Source organism: Sitodiplosis mosellana, unplaced genomic scaffold, assembly GCF_009176505.1.
Source record: "Sitodiplosis mosellana isolate CC-2019 unplaced genomic scaffold, AAFC_SMos_1.0 Smas_scaffold_5, whole genome shotgun sequence".
NCBI classification, from domain to species: Eukaryota; Metazoa; Arthropoda; class Insecta; order Diptera; family Cecidomyiidae; genus Sitodiplosis; species Sitodiplosis mosellana.
Window position 1 is genome coordinate 2,674,099 of NW_022595248.1, and position 15,052 is coordinate 2,689,150.

At 36.5% G+C, this 15,052-nt stretch overlaps 1 protein-coding gene and 1 long non-coding RNA gene across 2 annotated transcripts; both read right to left on the reverse strand.

Moving 5' to 3' along the window:
- Positions 1-3,183: 3,183 nt before the first annotated feature.
- Positions 3,184-4,696, reverse strand: LOC129566786 (uncharacterized). The gene is made up of 4 exons (XM_055443013.1): positions 4,483-4,696; positions 4,064-4,169; positions 3,660-3,950; positions 3,184-3,539 (listed from the first exon to the last, which is right to left on the reverse strand). Exons 1-4 carry the CDS (start codon positions 4,568-4,570, stop codon positions 3,275-3,277), a joined length of 750 nt encoding a protein of 249 aa, XP_055298988.1. The 5' UTR covers positions 4,571-4,696; the 3' UTR covers positions 3,184-3,274.
- A 4,594-nt stretch (positions 4,697-9,290) lies between these two features.
- LOC129566865 (uncharacterized) lies at positions 9,291-10,339 on the reverse strand. Its single transcript, XR_008687795.1, has 2 exons — positions 9,589-10,339; positions 9,291-9,527 (listed from the first exon to the last, which is right to left on the reverse strand). It is a non-coding gene; the product is annotated as an uncharacterized LOC129566865 (long non-coding RNA).
- Positions 10,340-15,052: the final 4,713 nt, after the last annotated feature.

Sequence of the window (15,052 nt, forward strand, 5' to 3'; positions counted from 1 at the left end):
CACGGTATGTTCGATTTCCGTTGCATATATCGATATATTTCACGGTGTGCATTGCTTCACTCACTCACTCACTAGCTCGCTAGCTCGTTCGCACACTCGACATTACGAATTAGATACGAATCGAATGGTGATTGTCCTGCTGACTTGCACACACTACAACAATACACATGCGTAATTCAAACAAATTAATTCATTGCATAACCAGCCCCAGTGCTTTGATCTGCTTTTATTCTTCGAAAAAATTGTGAAATTGTCAACTGTCGCTTTTCAATGTAACTGATTGCACAAAAAACAACCGATGATATTTACTTTGTATTTCGCTGTTTCACCAACTTTGCGTGTGGTTGTTTTTCTCCTCTCTAGTGGGTCTCCTCTCTTATTAGCTCGTTAAATAGATACAAATTGCTTTTTTTAAACGCAAAATATCTAATATAACTATGAATTATAGATTTGGAGCAATTGATCGAGTATCATCACAAGATATATTGCAGACATAAATTAGATAAGCAACATTGTGTCCATATTGTGAGGTGGCGCTTAAAATTTAGTTCACTGAATACAGAATTGGATGATTCATGGAATGAGATGCCATAATAGTAGATGTGTTGTTGAACAAACCGAATAGACGTTGAACTTAAAGTTCATAGAACTAATTCAATGTAATTGAAAGACACATAAGCTTAGACTACACCATCATCGGGTAGGTTAGTGATTTCGAACAATCCATATCATCAACATCAATGAGTATGATTGGGGAGTACAATATAATACAATTTTATAAGGGTCGGATGTCACCAAAAACCAAATTATTGCAACTAAAAAAGAAGAAGAGTAACAAGTGCAGAAGTTACATACCTTATAATGTGAGAAGAGGACACTTTTGTCTACAGACATGGACTAGACACAACCATTTCAGCTTTTGAATGGATAACGTTCTACTTAGATAACATTTGTTGGATCATTATACTGCAAGAGAATTCTTCAAGAAAAGGATCGATTTCTGACTTTGACGCAGATCTAATCGTTCCACTTACCGATATAATGGACATATATATATCTTGTGGCCAAAGTGATCAAATGAGTAGTTTGAATCGAAAATATAATACAGAAAAGTTGCGCGGAAAAATGTCGATGATCAATGAGCGGAAATGGGATAGCCATATAGTAAACTCTAGCTAGCTCTTTTCATTTGAAATTTTTCCACGCAACTTTTCTGTATTACATTTGCGTTCCAAACTACTCAAATATCATCCGCACAACCTCACATAATTAGACAAGCAATTAGTGGTGTGTGCCTGTGCATTGTGAATATATTCGGAATTGGCGCTTCCAAATTGAATTTGCCGGATGAAAATGTTCGGCAATAAAAAATAGCATTTAATGTTCCATGAATGACTCTTTCAATTCCAAATCAAAAATACACGCGCCTTGCTTGTAATTATGCCACAATCGCCAGCATTGGCGAAAAATGAGCATTTGTACATTTGTTGCCGCAATAAAAGTCAACACACACACACACATGAAATGGCAAATCGCGCAGTGGCCACAACAGCAACAAAAACAATAAGAAGATCATACTATGTTGCACAGCCTGTTGTTTTTCCTCTCGCTCTAAATATCCAGCGCTACTGTATAAAATACGCGCTCAATGCAAACAAACGATAAATCAGAGGTCGACCGAAAAAAAGAGATTACCACTCCAAAGGTTGTGTATGTTGCTGTCTTCGCTAACGCGAGCTAGAGAGCACATTGAAATATTATTATGGGGCTGATTATGCTTTAGCTCGCGATTCCATTACAGTTTGTTCTGTAACGCGCGATTGCTTCTCTTCGGTGTGTTTGTACAGCGCACATCGCAGTGAGTCTGCTGACTTTGTTTTATTTTCGTGCAAACCATGATCCATTTATCTATGATTCCGTTATGCAGACGAACACAACAATAGATAGACTGGGGCACAACACTCAACGATGTTGATGTTCACGTCGCTGTTGCTTTTGTTTCATCTATTATTCTTCTCTCTCTCTCTCTCTCTCTCTCTCTCACTTGCTCGGTTATTTGTGTTTATTTTTGTGTGCATAGCCAACTATTGCACAATATGTATGTTCATGCGACATGATTTTTATATCTCTGTTTGGAGCAACGAAAACATAAAAACCATTTATATTTCGTCGTTTGTTGTTGTTGTTGTTTTTTTCAGCTGTCTCCTTCAGTGCAAAAAGTCACAAGTCATTTGTTTTGTTTTTAAAGCTCAAGCCATAGAGCGACAATAAGAAGTAACACTAAAAATTGTTATACTCTGGTTTGCATTGATTGCTTCTCGTGCACCGGATTGTTTTTCATCTGCTTCATAAAAAGAAGTTGCCAAGAGCAAAACCATTTCGATGATTGCAATTAAAAAAGTGTTTGTACTCGTTTAGCTGCCGCGCTCTTGTTTTACATTCCAGTCGACTGTCTTCGAGTGTGTGTGAGAAAGAGCGTGAGAGAGAGAGAGAGAGAGAGAGTGACGCAGGGAAAAAGAAGAGATTAGGAAAGAGTAAGAGCGAAGAGTGGTTAATTCGTTTGGAAAAGTCACGGCGCTTGGTGATGTTTTGGTGATGTGGATTGCATCAAATTGCATTTCGGCTGACTGACGGAAACGACGAGCAACCCAACCAAGCAGTGTGATAATATGATGTAATCGTATGCCTCGCAAAAAAAAATATAAAAATAGTGAAAACAAGCAAAAAATAAAACTGATATTAACGACTCGGCAACAACAACAAGAAGATCAGCAACAACTGTGGTTAATAACAACCGTTGATGCTCGATGCAACAGCGATTTTCCAGATCTCTCACGATTACGTGGCATTCGTGCAGTGCGCACACCACAACCAGCACAGACACAAACGGCAATCGTTTTTCTTCTGGCTTTACAGTCGGAAAAATGGCGGAATAATCGAAATAATTTGCATTTTGCAAAATAAAATCGATTTCAATTGCGCAAAAGCCAAGCGCCGCGCGCGTATGTATGTGTTTGTGTGTCTTTCTTTGCCAATTTTGTCGTGAACGTCGTTGAAAGTAATGAAGCTCGTTCTCAATACCAAACCATACATTACACACAGACGTCAATTTCGATGAACATCAAACCATTCAGATGAAATAAGAACATCGTTTTCGCTTACATTTGATTAAACCCAATCTAGTTTTTCTGTCTGTTTTTCTCTTCTCTTTTTTTGCTTTATTTCGTCTCTATTTTATTTTAAAACATTTTGGATTTCTTTTATCGATTACCGCTTAATTTTCTGCCTCCACTTTGGCACTTTCATTTGATTCAGCGTCATCTTTTGTTCGTCGTGCAACTCTGAAAATATTTTCAGCAACAATAAAACCGGAATAAAATTTCTTGCCATCTGGTTGGGTGTTTGTCATGTGGCCGATGCGACCGTTCAACAGGATTCGATCTCCTTTCTTCAAATTTGCCTTCACGTATCCCAGAAGATCGTCATACGCAAACACTCGATGGTAATGCGCTCCAGATGATTCTTCACCGTCTTCAGCTCTATTGAGAAATGAAAGGAATTTATTTAGAGTCGACTTTTTTGATTAAGATATAACACAATCGAATGGTATTAAGATTGATTTTGACACACAAAAAACTACTTAAAAGAGTGATAATTACGTTTTAGTGAAATTGGTCACAACGGTGAATATAGCATGGTTGTCTTTGACCACAACATCAGATCCAATATTTGCAAGAATTTCCACATTGTTTTTATCGCCTTCAATCGCTGAATGGGCTGATCCACTTTCGTTTTCTAGCACGTATAATTGAAGTGCTTTAACAACTGACACGGTCAATCGTTTACCATCGGCTGTGTCTAAATTGGTCGATCTCAATTTGCCAATGACATAAATGCGTTGACCGACTGAAAACTCTGCATTGGTGTTGATGTGAATATTGTGATTTGAACTGAAAGAAACAGGCAGAAATCCATTAATTGGTGAAGAATTGTACTTTTGAAGAGGAGTTTGAGACAATTTTTTTTCAACGAATCGAATCAATTCAAGAAGAAAGATACTCACTATCTCATTGGTGATTCCTTTGTTTTAACTGTTAGTGCTTTGGTACCCGATTTAAGTACATAAGAATCGTTCACCAATGTTCCGACAATTTTAACATCGTTGATTTCTGTGGATAAATGAAAGTTTTTTGCTCGTTCATTACGAATTTGATACATAACCTCAAAATCAGGGTGACCAAAACTATCCAATCGATAAATATGCAATACGATTGAGATTGTGTTTCAAAACGAATTGAATAACCATAAAAAAAAAGCCTTTTGTCTAAATAAATGTGTGAACATTGAATTTGAAAAACAATGGAAACTAGACAGGATCATTTATATTTGAAACGATAAAAGTAAAACACACAAATCAAACGTTCGTAATCACATGAAACACACTTTTGTTTTGTTCAATGTAACAGAAATTATTGAAATTACCTCGACGACGAAAGGGTGCTTTGGTGCAAAAATCCGATGTGAATGACGACAACGGCTTTCTAAATTGTGTTATGATTGTACGGAACATTTTCTTGAAAAATCCACTTAATTGAGTCGAAATGCAATCAGAATGTTTCAGTCGGTACTCGTGCTTTTGTAACCTCTTACCACTTCTTCTTCTTCTTCTTCTTCTTCTTTCGCTTTGACAGTTCTGACTGCTGTTAGTTATGTCACATGTGCTATAACATGTGTTTGCTGGTATAATTTATAACAGCTGATGATATAATTCTAGAATTTGAAATTGGCGGAATAAAACAAAAATGCGTTTCAATTTCATGTTGGCTCTCAATTTCAGCCAATTTGAAAAAAAAAAAACAAACAAACGATTCACATCGAAGATTAATATCGTAGAGTTAAATTGAAAACAAAAAAACCAAACAAACAAAACCAACGAAAAACGGTATAAATCCATACATGTTTTTTTTGCATTCACAAAGAGAGAATACCCTTCACTCAGCGCTCGTTGTACACTGCATACACGCGTGTATGCTTGAACTGATTGCTCCATTGCGCAATGAAATAAACTATCAATGCAAATTATCCGCTGTAAACGATGTGTTCGTTACTCATAATAAAGCAATCTATATTTTACTCCTTGTACATTTTATTGAATAGCATTTTTTTCTTCTCTTGCGTCGTCGTCGTTGTAGTCGTTGTCTGTTTACTTTTTGCTGCGCATTGCGTTCTCTTCGACATTCCATTCGACTGAATGCGATCGAAAAACAATCGGTAACATCGCGAGCAGCGAGAGAAGAAACGCGAACACACAAAAACGCCAAAGACAGGCTGGAGACAATCAAAAACTCACTGAAAACTGCAGCATTACCGTTAATTGTTTGGCATAAACTCGAAGTCGTGTTGACAAAAAAAAAATTGGTGTTGCTCGGTTATTGTGGACTCTTGCGTATGGTTGGCGACGTTTTTACCAATCCGATAAACGTCAATTTAAATCCAAATTGATTTTTTGATCGTTTTTCTGCTTTTTATTAACGTGTGTTTTATGTCTTCGGCGCGGTGCAAAATACAGATTGATTTCGTGTATAAATGTCGAAGCGACACATGTTCAACGTAAACAAACATTACGATCGCAGAATGAAGACAAAAACAAAACCGGCCAAAATGAAAAGAAGAATTAAATTGAAATCTATTTCAAGGTTTAATATTGGTGTTAATATGTGCTCTGGGTGTGCGAGCGCAGTGCACGATCGAATCACATTCGATCGTTGCCATCATCGCTTGAGACGAATCGACCAACCGATCGACCGTCGAATCACACTGGATTGATGGCGAGCAATTTAATTCAATTGTTTCTCCATGTCCCCAGCCAAAACAAAAAACCCGCACTGTCTCAATACATAAGGATCGCAATAAAAGCGATTATTTCTTTCGCGATAGATGAAATCAGACGACGGCCGCACGACGCCAATACAATTGTGTTGTGTGACTCAATCTAATTATAAATTATATGCTCGATCGTTTGTTTTTTTGGTGTCAGCCAAAAAAAAAGAGAAAAAATTGGTTGTCACTGCTATTGTTTTGAATCGGTGTGCTCTAAGCTAAATTCAGGGTAAAGTGCGCAATTTTTCATTCCACAGTAGAATTGAATTATTCAGTCAGAAATAATCGGTTGATTTTTGTTTTCTTTCAAAGCGCCAATCAATTGTCGAATCGATCGAAGACAATTGGCCAATTTTCCAGATTTTTTTCCCAAATATTTCTAAAAATTTGTCTGACGCCTTTTCGCCCATTTAAGCGATTTAGTGTTTTAGCGTATTAAATAATTCGATTTACTATATTGTAGCACCCGAAAAAAACCGTTTTTAATGCGAAAGCTAATTGAATCCTTGAGGTAAAAAAGTGAATTTGTTCGGCTGGTTAAGCTGTAGCACGCGAGTTCTTTGATGACGTTCACGTTGTTTCCACTCGTGATTAACGATTTGACTTCAGTCAATAGCATTCAGCTGTGGCAGTGAGGCTATGACAAATGTCGGAAGACTATTCATCATTATTCGAGTACAAGGAGAAACGTATAGAGAACGACCGACCAACCAACCAACAATAGACATTGTAAATGACGCTAATTTACACACACTGAATCTTAATGGGCTATGCTTCGATTCTTCATTAAAGATCGAAACACAATTCATATCTAAGACAGTCGAATCAATTCACAGCGACGACAGTTGTTCACATCAAAAAAAAAAAAAATTCCGATGTGTTTTTGCGGCGAACAGACACACATTTGCTTCTCTTCTTCGAGCCACATATTCCATTTGGCGTTTTATTTGAACAAAAGTGTTTGCATAATTTAATGCAAATTAAGTAATCACATGGATTTGATCGCGACGATGAAGACGAGTAGTAAAGAGCCATTGCAATTTGTTCAACCACTAGAAATGTACATATTTCCACGTGGTACACAGACATTTGTTGCTTGTGGTTTTTGTTCCGTCGCCACTTGATGCATTCGCGCGTGGAAAAGATTAGAAGCACCAGATACGTACGGGTTGTTAAGACAGCAAAATATGATAGACAATGAGCAAGTGGGTATGGCGTATTATGAATTGGCTGGATTATACAAGCTGATGATGTATTCGACTTTAACGATGGCTTGAATTATAATTTCTTGTATATGGCTTGGGTTGGTAAAACCATCAAAATATGGTTTAAATCATTGCCTTGTGAATGAACGTCAAAAACGGGAACTTCTGGAGAAAGAGATGCAGATAGAGATGAAGAGAGAAGGGCTCTTTGACTTTGTTTATTGAATTGCACCGCCGCCCGTAATAATGATAATAATGAAGTGCATATTTATTTCACTACTTCAACAAACCATAGTTGAGGTGACAGCCTTTGATTTATCACTCGCAAATTTTTTTTCACTTTTCTCCCATTGTTCCGAGACTCGGTGGAATCTCTGTGCGATAAGCTCGCATTTTCGATTCAAATTCAGTTTTCTATGGCATTATTTATGGTGTAAATGATATGGCATGAATAGTTTTACAAAAGGTGTACAAGAATCAATTTAGAGTGCAGTGCACAGGTGCAGTGTAGCATATTCGTAACGAAGTATTCGCCATTTCCAGTTGATAGACTCGATACCAACAGAAATCAAAAACTACTTAAATTAGCAAGAAAGAAAAAAAAACGAAACATATTTCGCGCACAAAAGCCAAAGCCAGACCATAAACAGTTATATTCAAATAAAGGCAAATAGCGAGAGTAAATGAATATGAAAAAAAAAACACTGAATAAAATACGGAAACGAATGCATTTTCGTACATTTCTTTTAGGCTGAATTTATGCTATTGAAAAACGAAAGGGGAACGCGCACGCGCAACTGCATTTTTTTTCTTCTTTTTCTCTTTCTCATTCACTCACTCTTTCTTTTGCTCTCATTCTCTCGGCAAAATGATTTGCTTCATTAAATTAATCGAACCGTTTCCCAGCAACAAGAGTCGGCAATAGTAGATACGCAGCGGCAATTCAAATGCGCCAAATTTAGACGAAACGACGCAAATTGATATCAGTTGGGATCGCAAGCGCGTAAAATGCAAGCAGAAGAATAAATTGGAAATTGCATACACACACACAAAATCAACGGCAATTTCACAAGAATTTCACACATGTAGACCGAGAAATCTTTCCGATTACATAAACAAAAAAAGAGCATATGGCGAAGCACACACAAAAATAAAACTGAAGCACAACTAAATGAACAAAATCAATGAAGACTTGTAGCATACATTTTTTTTTAATTATTGTGTTACAAGATACGTATGAACAAAAGTAAAATGTAACAGTGAAATATAGTCAACCTGCACACAATTTCCATGCACATCGAACCGTGCAACCGAAATATATATATAAATATGGCGAGTCGATAACAGAAGATGTTGTGCAAAATAACACACAAAAAACCAGCATCGAAATCAACGAAAAAAAAGAGAGACGGTACTAGACAACAAAGCGAATAATGCGCACCAGTTAATCGAAACATAGCGTAATGCAATACAAAATCCAATGGCTTGTGATGTGTGTAACAAGCTTGCACTCAATGCATGGCGAGAAATAGCATTGTTGTTAGCCGCGCTTTTTGATCGAATCGATTCATTTTTATTGGATTTATTTTGTTGTTTAGTCTAATTGGAAAAGTTTAATTTGTTTTCACTCTCTAGGCCGCTATTGCCATTATTTTTTCATATTTCAATTATGCGCGCGCTATGCATATTCTACACATGTAATTTGCACTAAAATGTACATTTCTTTGGGTTTTGTTCCTGGGCTGTACCGGTAAATTGTATCATAAATGGTGTAATGCGGCTATTTTTAGCGTATGTGTGTGTCTTCCTCGAACGGGTTACATCATATCATGTGACGTCACATGACAATCCAACATGGTACACAGCGGAGAGAAAGAATACGGATCGTTTATATGCACGTGAATGAATTCATTAAGCCAAGTCTTTGGAGTGAACAGATAGTTTCAAGCCTTTGTATTGCAGCAAAGTCTTTGTATGGATTAATGACGCGCAGTTGAGTCTTATCTTAAGTCGCTAATGAGCAGTTGATGCATAGTTTTGAATCAAACGTTCGCAAATGATGGTCCATGAGAGATTAATGTGGCTCAATGGTTGATTGTCAACGACCAAATCATTTCATGGTTTGATATGCTTATATTTCTCTTTTCAATGGGAAAACAGTAAAAATCTAAAATTCTAATAAAAAAAGAAAAACTCCAATTTCAATTTACTCGAATCAAACATGTGTGCATTTATTTCCACTTCATTAAAATTTAGAATTAATTTTCAAAATTCATCAATGTTTGTTAGCCGAAGTTGAGAATAAAAGACCGAGCGTGTATGCTGCGAATCAGTCTGTGCAAGCACAGTTCCCTTTGGAGTTACAATATCCGCTCTTGTGTCCCTGTAAAATACAGTATGGGCGGCATGCTGCTGGTCCACCTTGGCTGGCGCAAGTCACGGCTATTTTTCAAATATATAAATTTCAACCAACTTACTCCAATCTTCTCTCAAACAATCTTACCTTCAGCTGGTGTAGCATTGAATGTAATGCCAAGAAATAGAACAACGGCAAAAAAGAAGAATACTTTGAAATTCATTTTGATTCTTTTAGTTGTAGCTTTGGTAATTCACAATTCTGAACTGATTTCTAGTCGTTTTCATTCGACTTTATATACTAGCCAAGTGATGAATCTTTAATCAGCGATAAGGGTATGAATCAACTGTTTGAAAAATCCCCTGAGAGAAAAAAGTACCGAAAACAAATGAATCCGCGTGAATTTTTAACTAAATAAATACACTTCGCGATAAGTTCGGAACGAAACGGTCGAAACAAATCTTATCTAATCAATTTGCAACATTAGTAATCGTTCGTGTTATCAAATGTTCATTTAGCACTATAATATAGCACGTATACGTATTCTGAATTGATAATACCATTGATTGGCTGATGAATTGGCTCTCACAAAGTTGTGACGCTTTTGTTTCTAATAATTCCAAAACTACTGATCAGTAACAATACAAATCTTACGTCTATTTAGTCGATAAAGTGGACATTTGAAACGATGCACTTGAGAAGAATTCGAAGGGGAAATCGCTCTTTTTCACTGTAAAGTAATACAGTGCGCCTCCGGAAATCTTAAGTAGTTTGTTTTTCGGTTACTTAAGTTTTTCTTAAGAGAATTTTTTTTTCGATAATAATGCACTAAATGCAAAGGAAACATCGAAAATATACATCACTTACCCACATTTATTATCAATTAAACTGTATTCAAGTTTTTTCAAGCTACAAACAACAGAAGAAATCTAATAAATAGTTTCACATGATCAAAAAATGAAGGAAAAACACCACAAATTTCGGTAATCTTTTATTTATTCCTGTGAACGGTTAGATTCAGCGTCGTCACATTGTTTGTTTAGATTAAAAATTCGCTAAAATAACAAACTGAGAATACAGCTGTAAAGTCAACCAGCAACAGCAAACGGAGTCATTTACGTGTGCATACACGTTAAAACAAAGGCTACTGTGATTTATTCACGCTGTAAACCATCTTAAGCGTTATCGCATCGTTTGTTCAGGCAAAGAAATAGCTGTAAATCGGTTGGCTGATTAATTCTAACATTGTATATATTTGTGAAAACAATTTTATGTTGTCTGTACATTTCGATATAGTTATGTTATTGTTCGAAAAAATGAATAATTGGAAAAAAATAAATTTATTTTACTTGAAATACAGTATTCTCTCACAAATCTTAAGAAAAACTTAAGATTTCAGAGTAGTCAATGGGAGCCGAAATTCCCTTAAGTTTTCCAAGAGATTAAGATTTCTGCTACTTTAGATTTCCGGGGGCGCACTGTAGCTGGAGAAAAAGTAATTTGAAAAGTAATAAAATTGAAAGAAAGAAGAATTGCCGAAATTGGTGTTCCCCTTTCTTATCAATATTATTACAATGCTGTGCTCTTATTTGCTACGTACTCGAAACGAAGCGAGTTTTTTTCCACTTGATTTGATTTTAACCGTCTATCTCTCTCCTTTTCCCTCTCTCCAATTGAAAGAGTCTCTCACGCTCGCTTACTCACTCTTTTCAAATATTCCAATATGCTCGTGATGAATATGCATGTTTAATTAACACTTAAATGTACGGGTATTGTTCCTGTGTCGATACAGGTAAAATATGCAATAAATATTGTAAAGCGGATTCATTTAGTGTGTATGTGTCTTCCTCATCGAGTGGGTTATATCATATCATGTGAAGTCACATGCCAATCAAATGCAACATGGAACACAGCCGAGAGAAGAGAATATGGAACATTTATGAATGTAAATGACGAGTTTCGTTAAGCCTGCAGCTGACTTTCGTTTTGACTGTGCCATCGCACACACTCAAAAAATATGAATGATAAATTGCGATCGCATAAAAGTGTGTTAGTATTTCTCATCGATTATTATGATTACCGTCTACTGTATCGTATACATAAATCCATCGGACTTGGGCTCTCTGAATCGAGCCTGGTAATAAATGAATGATCAAAAGCCTGTAATAAAGGCAAAAAATCGTAGAAAATCAGCGATAAAACGTAAACCATGTGAAAAGCATTACTAACGTGCAGTGCGCAGAAAAAAGTACAGAATGAGGCGACCGTGTGTAGGCTGGTTTTCGTTTCGGTTTAGAGACAGTTTCCTTTGTGAGCGAGCGAGCCGAAGTATAAAACCATCAAACTATGACTGAATTTATTAAAAATCATAACAACGAACGAACGAAAAAAAACCACACAATTTATTATATTGTGCACATTACTTCATAGTTTTTATGAACCGCTTTGAATCACTTGTTCGATCTGAGCGGTACGTGTGCATTTTTTTACGGCTTGACCAAAAAGCAAACTGTGTGTAGTCCATTGTGTAATTGTTTCTTTTTCATCGTCTTCGTCGTCGTAGTACGTAAGCCGCCGCATGAATATATGCATATCCCGATGATTATATTATTCGCCTGTGCACATATTTAATTTTGACCCCGTTCTTTTTCTGATCTTGGCGAGTCGTCGCCGTCGTCGTCGGCCAGAAATGCGATTGGATTTCCTTTCCATTTTTTGTTTCGTTTGTGAGCCAGCCAGCCAGCCACCGCTTACACAACTCTTCAGTGCAGCATGCCTGTGCTCAGTTCCAAATCACAGAGAATCACACTTTATGCTGTTCATTGACTTAAATAACTTCGTTTTCATTGTTTACATTGCAAAACACATTGGCGTTGTGTGTTATTGCTGTTGCTGTTGCTGTTGCTGTTGCTGTTGCTGTTTTTCTTGCGTTGTAAATAATTAAAGTGCATAAATGCGATTTTTGGATTATTAATTTCCTGTCTCGGTTCATACCGAAATATAAATGAATGATTTATTTGCATTGAGCGACATATTTTTTTCGCATATTAATTGTTATGAAAAATGAAATCAATTGCACTTGTGTGTTTGGCCACGATATGCCATTTAATGAATTATAGTCGAAAGATATACACAGAGACCAAACGAAGGAGAGACAAAAAAAACACAAATACACAAAACCATATTGAATATTACATTAGGTTTATTTTTAACACCTGTAATAAACGTCAACTAGCTTATTATTTAATGGTGCGCTAATCAAAAATTACCATCACATTGCCAAGACAAGCAGCAGAAACAAGACATTAAAATATATATATCTATGTAGAGTAATAATGCGAGCAAGCTTGCGCAGGCCCCAATTATGCTGCGGATGAACATTAAGGTGTTTTGTTGAAACAATTTTATTGTGTGATTTTTTTTTTCGTTACACAAACTCCGCATGTCGTATACACTGCGCGCTCGCGTACGGTGTACAAATGTAAAGCGAAAGTTAATTCTAGTAACAAAAATCTCAACTACAGCAACAATCGAATCCAACGAGTAACACAGTGATCAGTCAGTTAGTCAGTCAATCGACGGACGTCCTCAAAGGCCATGTACCAAAATAACACTCTTGTAAACACAATATAAAAAAAACAGAGCAATAAAAAAAAGACGAAGAAAAAAAAATCAATTACTCTGAGCTATAATATCAATAAGTCGATCGCAGCAGTCGAAATTCGGCGATTATATGCTTTGCCAAAATAAAAAAAAACCACTTGTTCCATTCTCTATGGTGATTATGAAATCAGTTGTTTGGTGTATATATATATATTGCTTGTTTGGTTCGGTGTTGCCATTAGAAATTGACTTAATTATGATGTTAATATTTTCACGCATCGCTGTTCTTAATCGTCCATGAGCGCGCACACAATGTACGATGGTGCATTTGGATCAATCTAACAAAAAAAAAATCGTGTGCTCACGCTCTCTCGTCGATTGCCACACATGTTGTAACAAAGCAACAGCCATTGACGGGGACACCACACCACGACGATGTCGACGTCGTCGATGGCGATGGATCGAACAACACGTACACAGCAACCGAATCTAAAAGAATCGAATGCATTTAATGTGCAATACTGAATCAGCTCAGAAGGAGGGATTGCTTCATCGATCTCGTAATTTATATACGTGTATATGCCCAGCGATTGTTGTCGGCTTTTGCATTTGCTCATGATCGCAATTAGCGACAAATAATATGGTACACTTACACCGCCGAATCAATATCGAAATTGAATTAAACTTTTTTAAATGCCACGAAATTTTGTGCGGTTGCTGTTATTATTGTCGGCGCATTGACCGATCATTGTTTGGGTTTCGTCTAATACAATGGATTGCCTGCCCGTCGTTGTACATGTTGTAATAGCAAGCGATCACAAATGACCTTTGCCCATTATAATTATTTTGTTGTTTCTCTTCTCTTCGAACGTATTATACGGTGTTTTGATTAGAAGTATTTCTGTCCTAATGCCCCCATCTAGCATCGCAAAAATGCCAGCAACCGTTTCCGACGTTTCTCAGCCCAAATGATGACTAATGAGGTGAATTTAAAAATTTAACGGCCATGAATGCAATTTGGATTAATCGCGGTGTGTTTTTTTTGTTATTGTTCGTGTTCGGCATAAAATTCGCAACTACTCTATGACGTTTATTTGAAAATGTTCCGATTTCTCGGTGGATTTCAGGTTTGCCGTCATTTTTTTTTTGTTGCTCGTAAACGATGCTGCTGTCTTCACTCATTTACACGCCATTGTTTACATTTCAAACGTGTTTTTGTTTCGTTTCTTCTTTCGTTTTCTTCAGTTCATTTCGTTTTCATACTTGCGTCCAGGCTAATCGATGGATTTCACATGTGGGCTAAATCGAATTTGCAAACAATTGTTTTAATGTCGGAAACTCACCAGTCATACGACTTTTCATTGTCTGAGAATTTGCTAATATTTCAACGCAACGCCACGATTCAATCTTAGATATGGAGTGTGACCAACGGCGAGCCACTTGCTGTGTGCGCCGATTGAACAGACCCATTAATCACGACAGAAATCTGTAATAGCGGTCAAAAGCCTTGAATTTTTCAGTTTTGTCTTCATTTGCTCACTTTTAGATGAAATTATTACGCTGAAATTGAACTTGATTACAATCACGAGATTTTTTCTTCTCCGTTCATTATGATTCAATTTGAGATATAATGATTTAACTGTGGGAGAGACAGGTACACCTTATACAAAAGAACGGTCGATTATGATGTCAGTTTTTTTTTACAAATTACATCTTTCATCTTATAAAAATTAAAAAATTATTCAACAAAGCAACACCTGTTTTATCAGATCACGTCAACATTTTCACTGATTCATTCAATTTCGTTGTCGCACATTCCCACTGTTTCCATTGCATAATCAACACACATTTCAAGTTCAAAGATCATCATGATTCATGAATACATAACATTCGATGAATCCATCAGCGCCATCTATCGTGCGATAGATAGTTCCAACTTGTTTTGGAAGTTCCATAGAAACTTTGAGCAAAATTGAAACATTGAACGAAACGAATTGAAAAACGTGAT

Excerpts from the sequence above, each read along its gene's own strand:
- LOC129566786 (XM_055443013.1), bottom strand. The coding sequence starts at position 4,570 with ATGTTCCGTACAATCATAACACAATTTAGAAAGCCGTTGTCGTCATTC. Across the intron at positions 3,951-4,063 it reads AAGGAATCACCAATGAGATA|TTCAAATCACAATATTCACA; the intron begins GTGAGTATCTTT and ends TGTTTCTTTCAG. Across the intron at positions 3,540-3,659 it reads GTGACCAATTTCACTAAAAC|AGCTGAAGACGGTGAAGAAT; the intron begins GTAATTATCACT and ends ATTTCTCAATAG.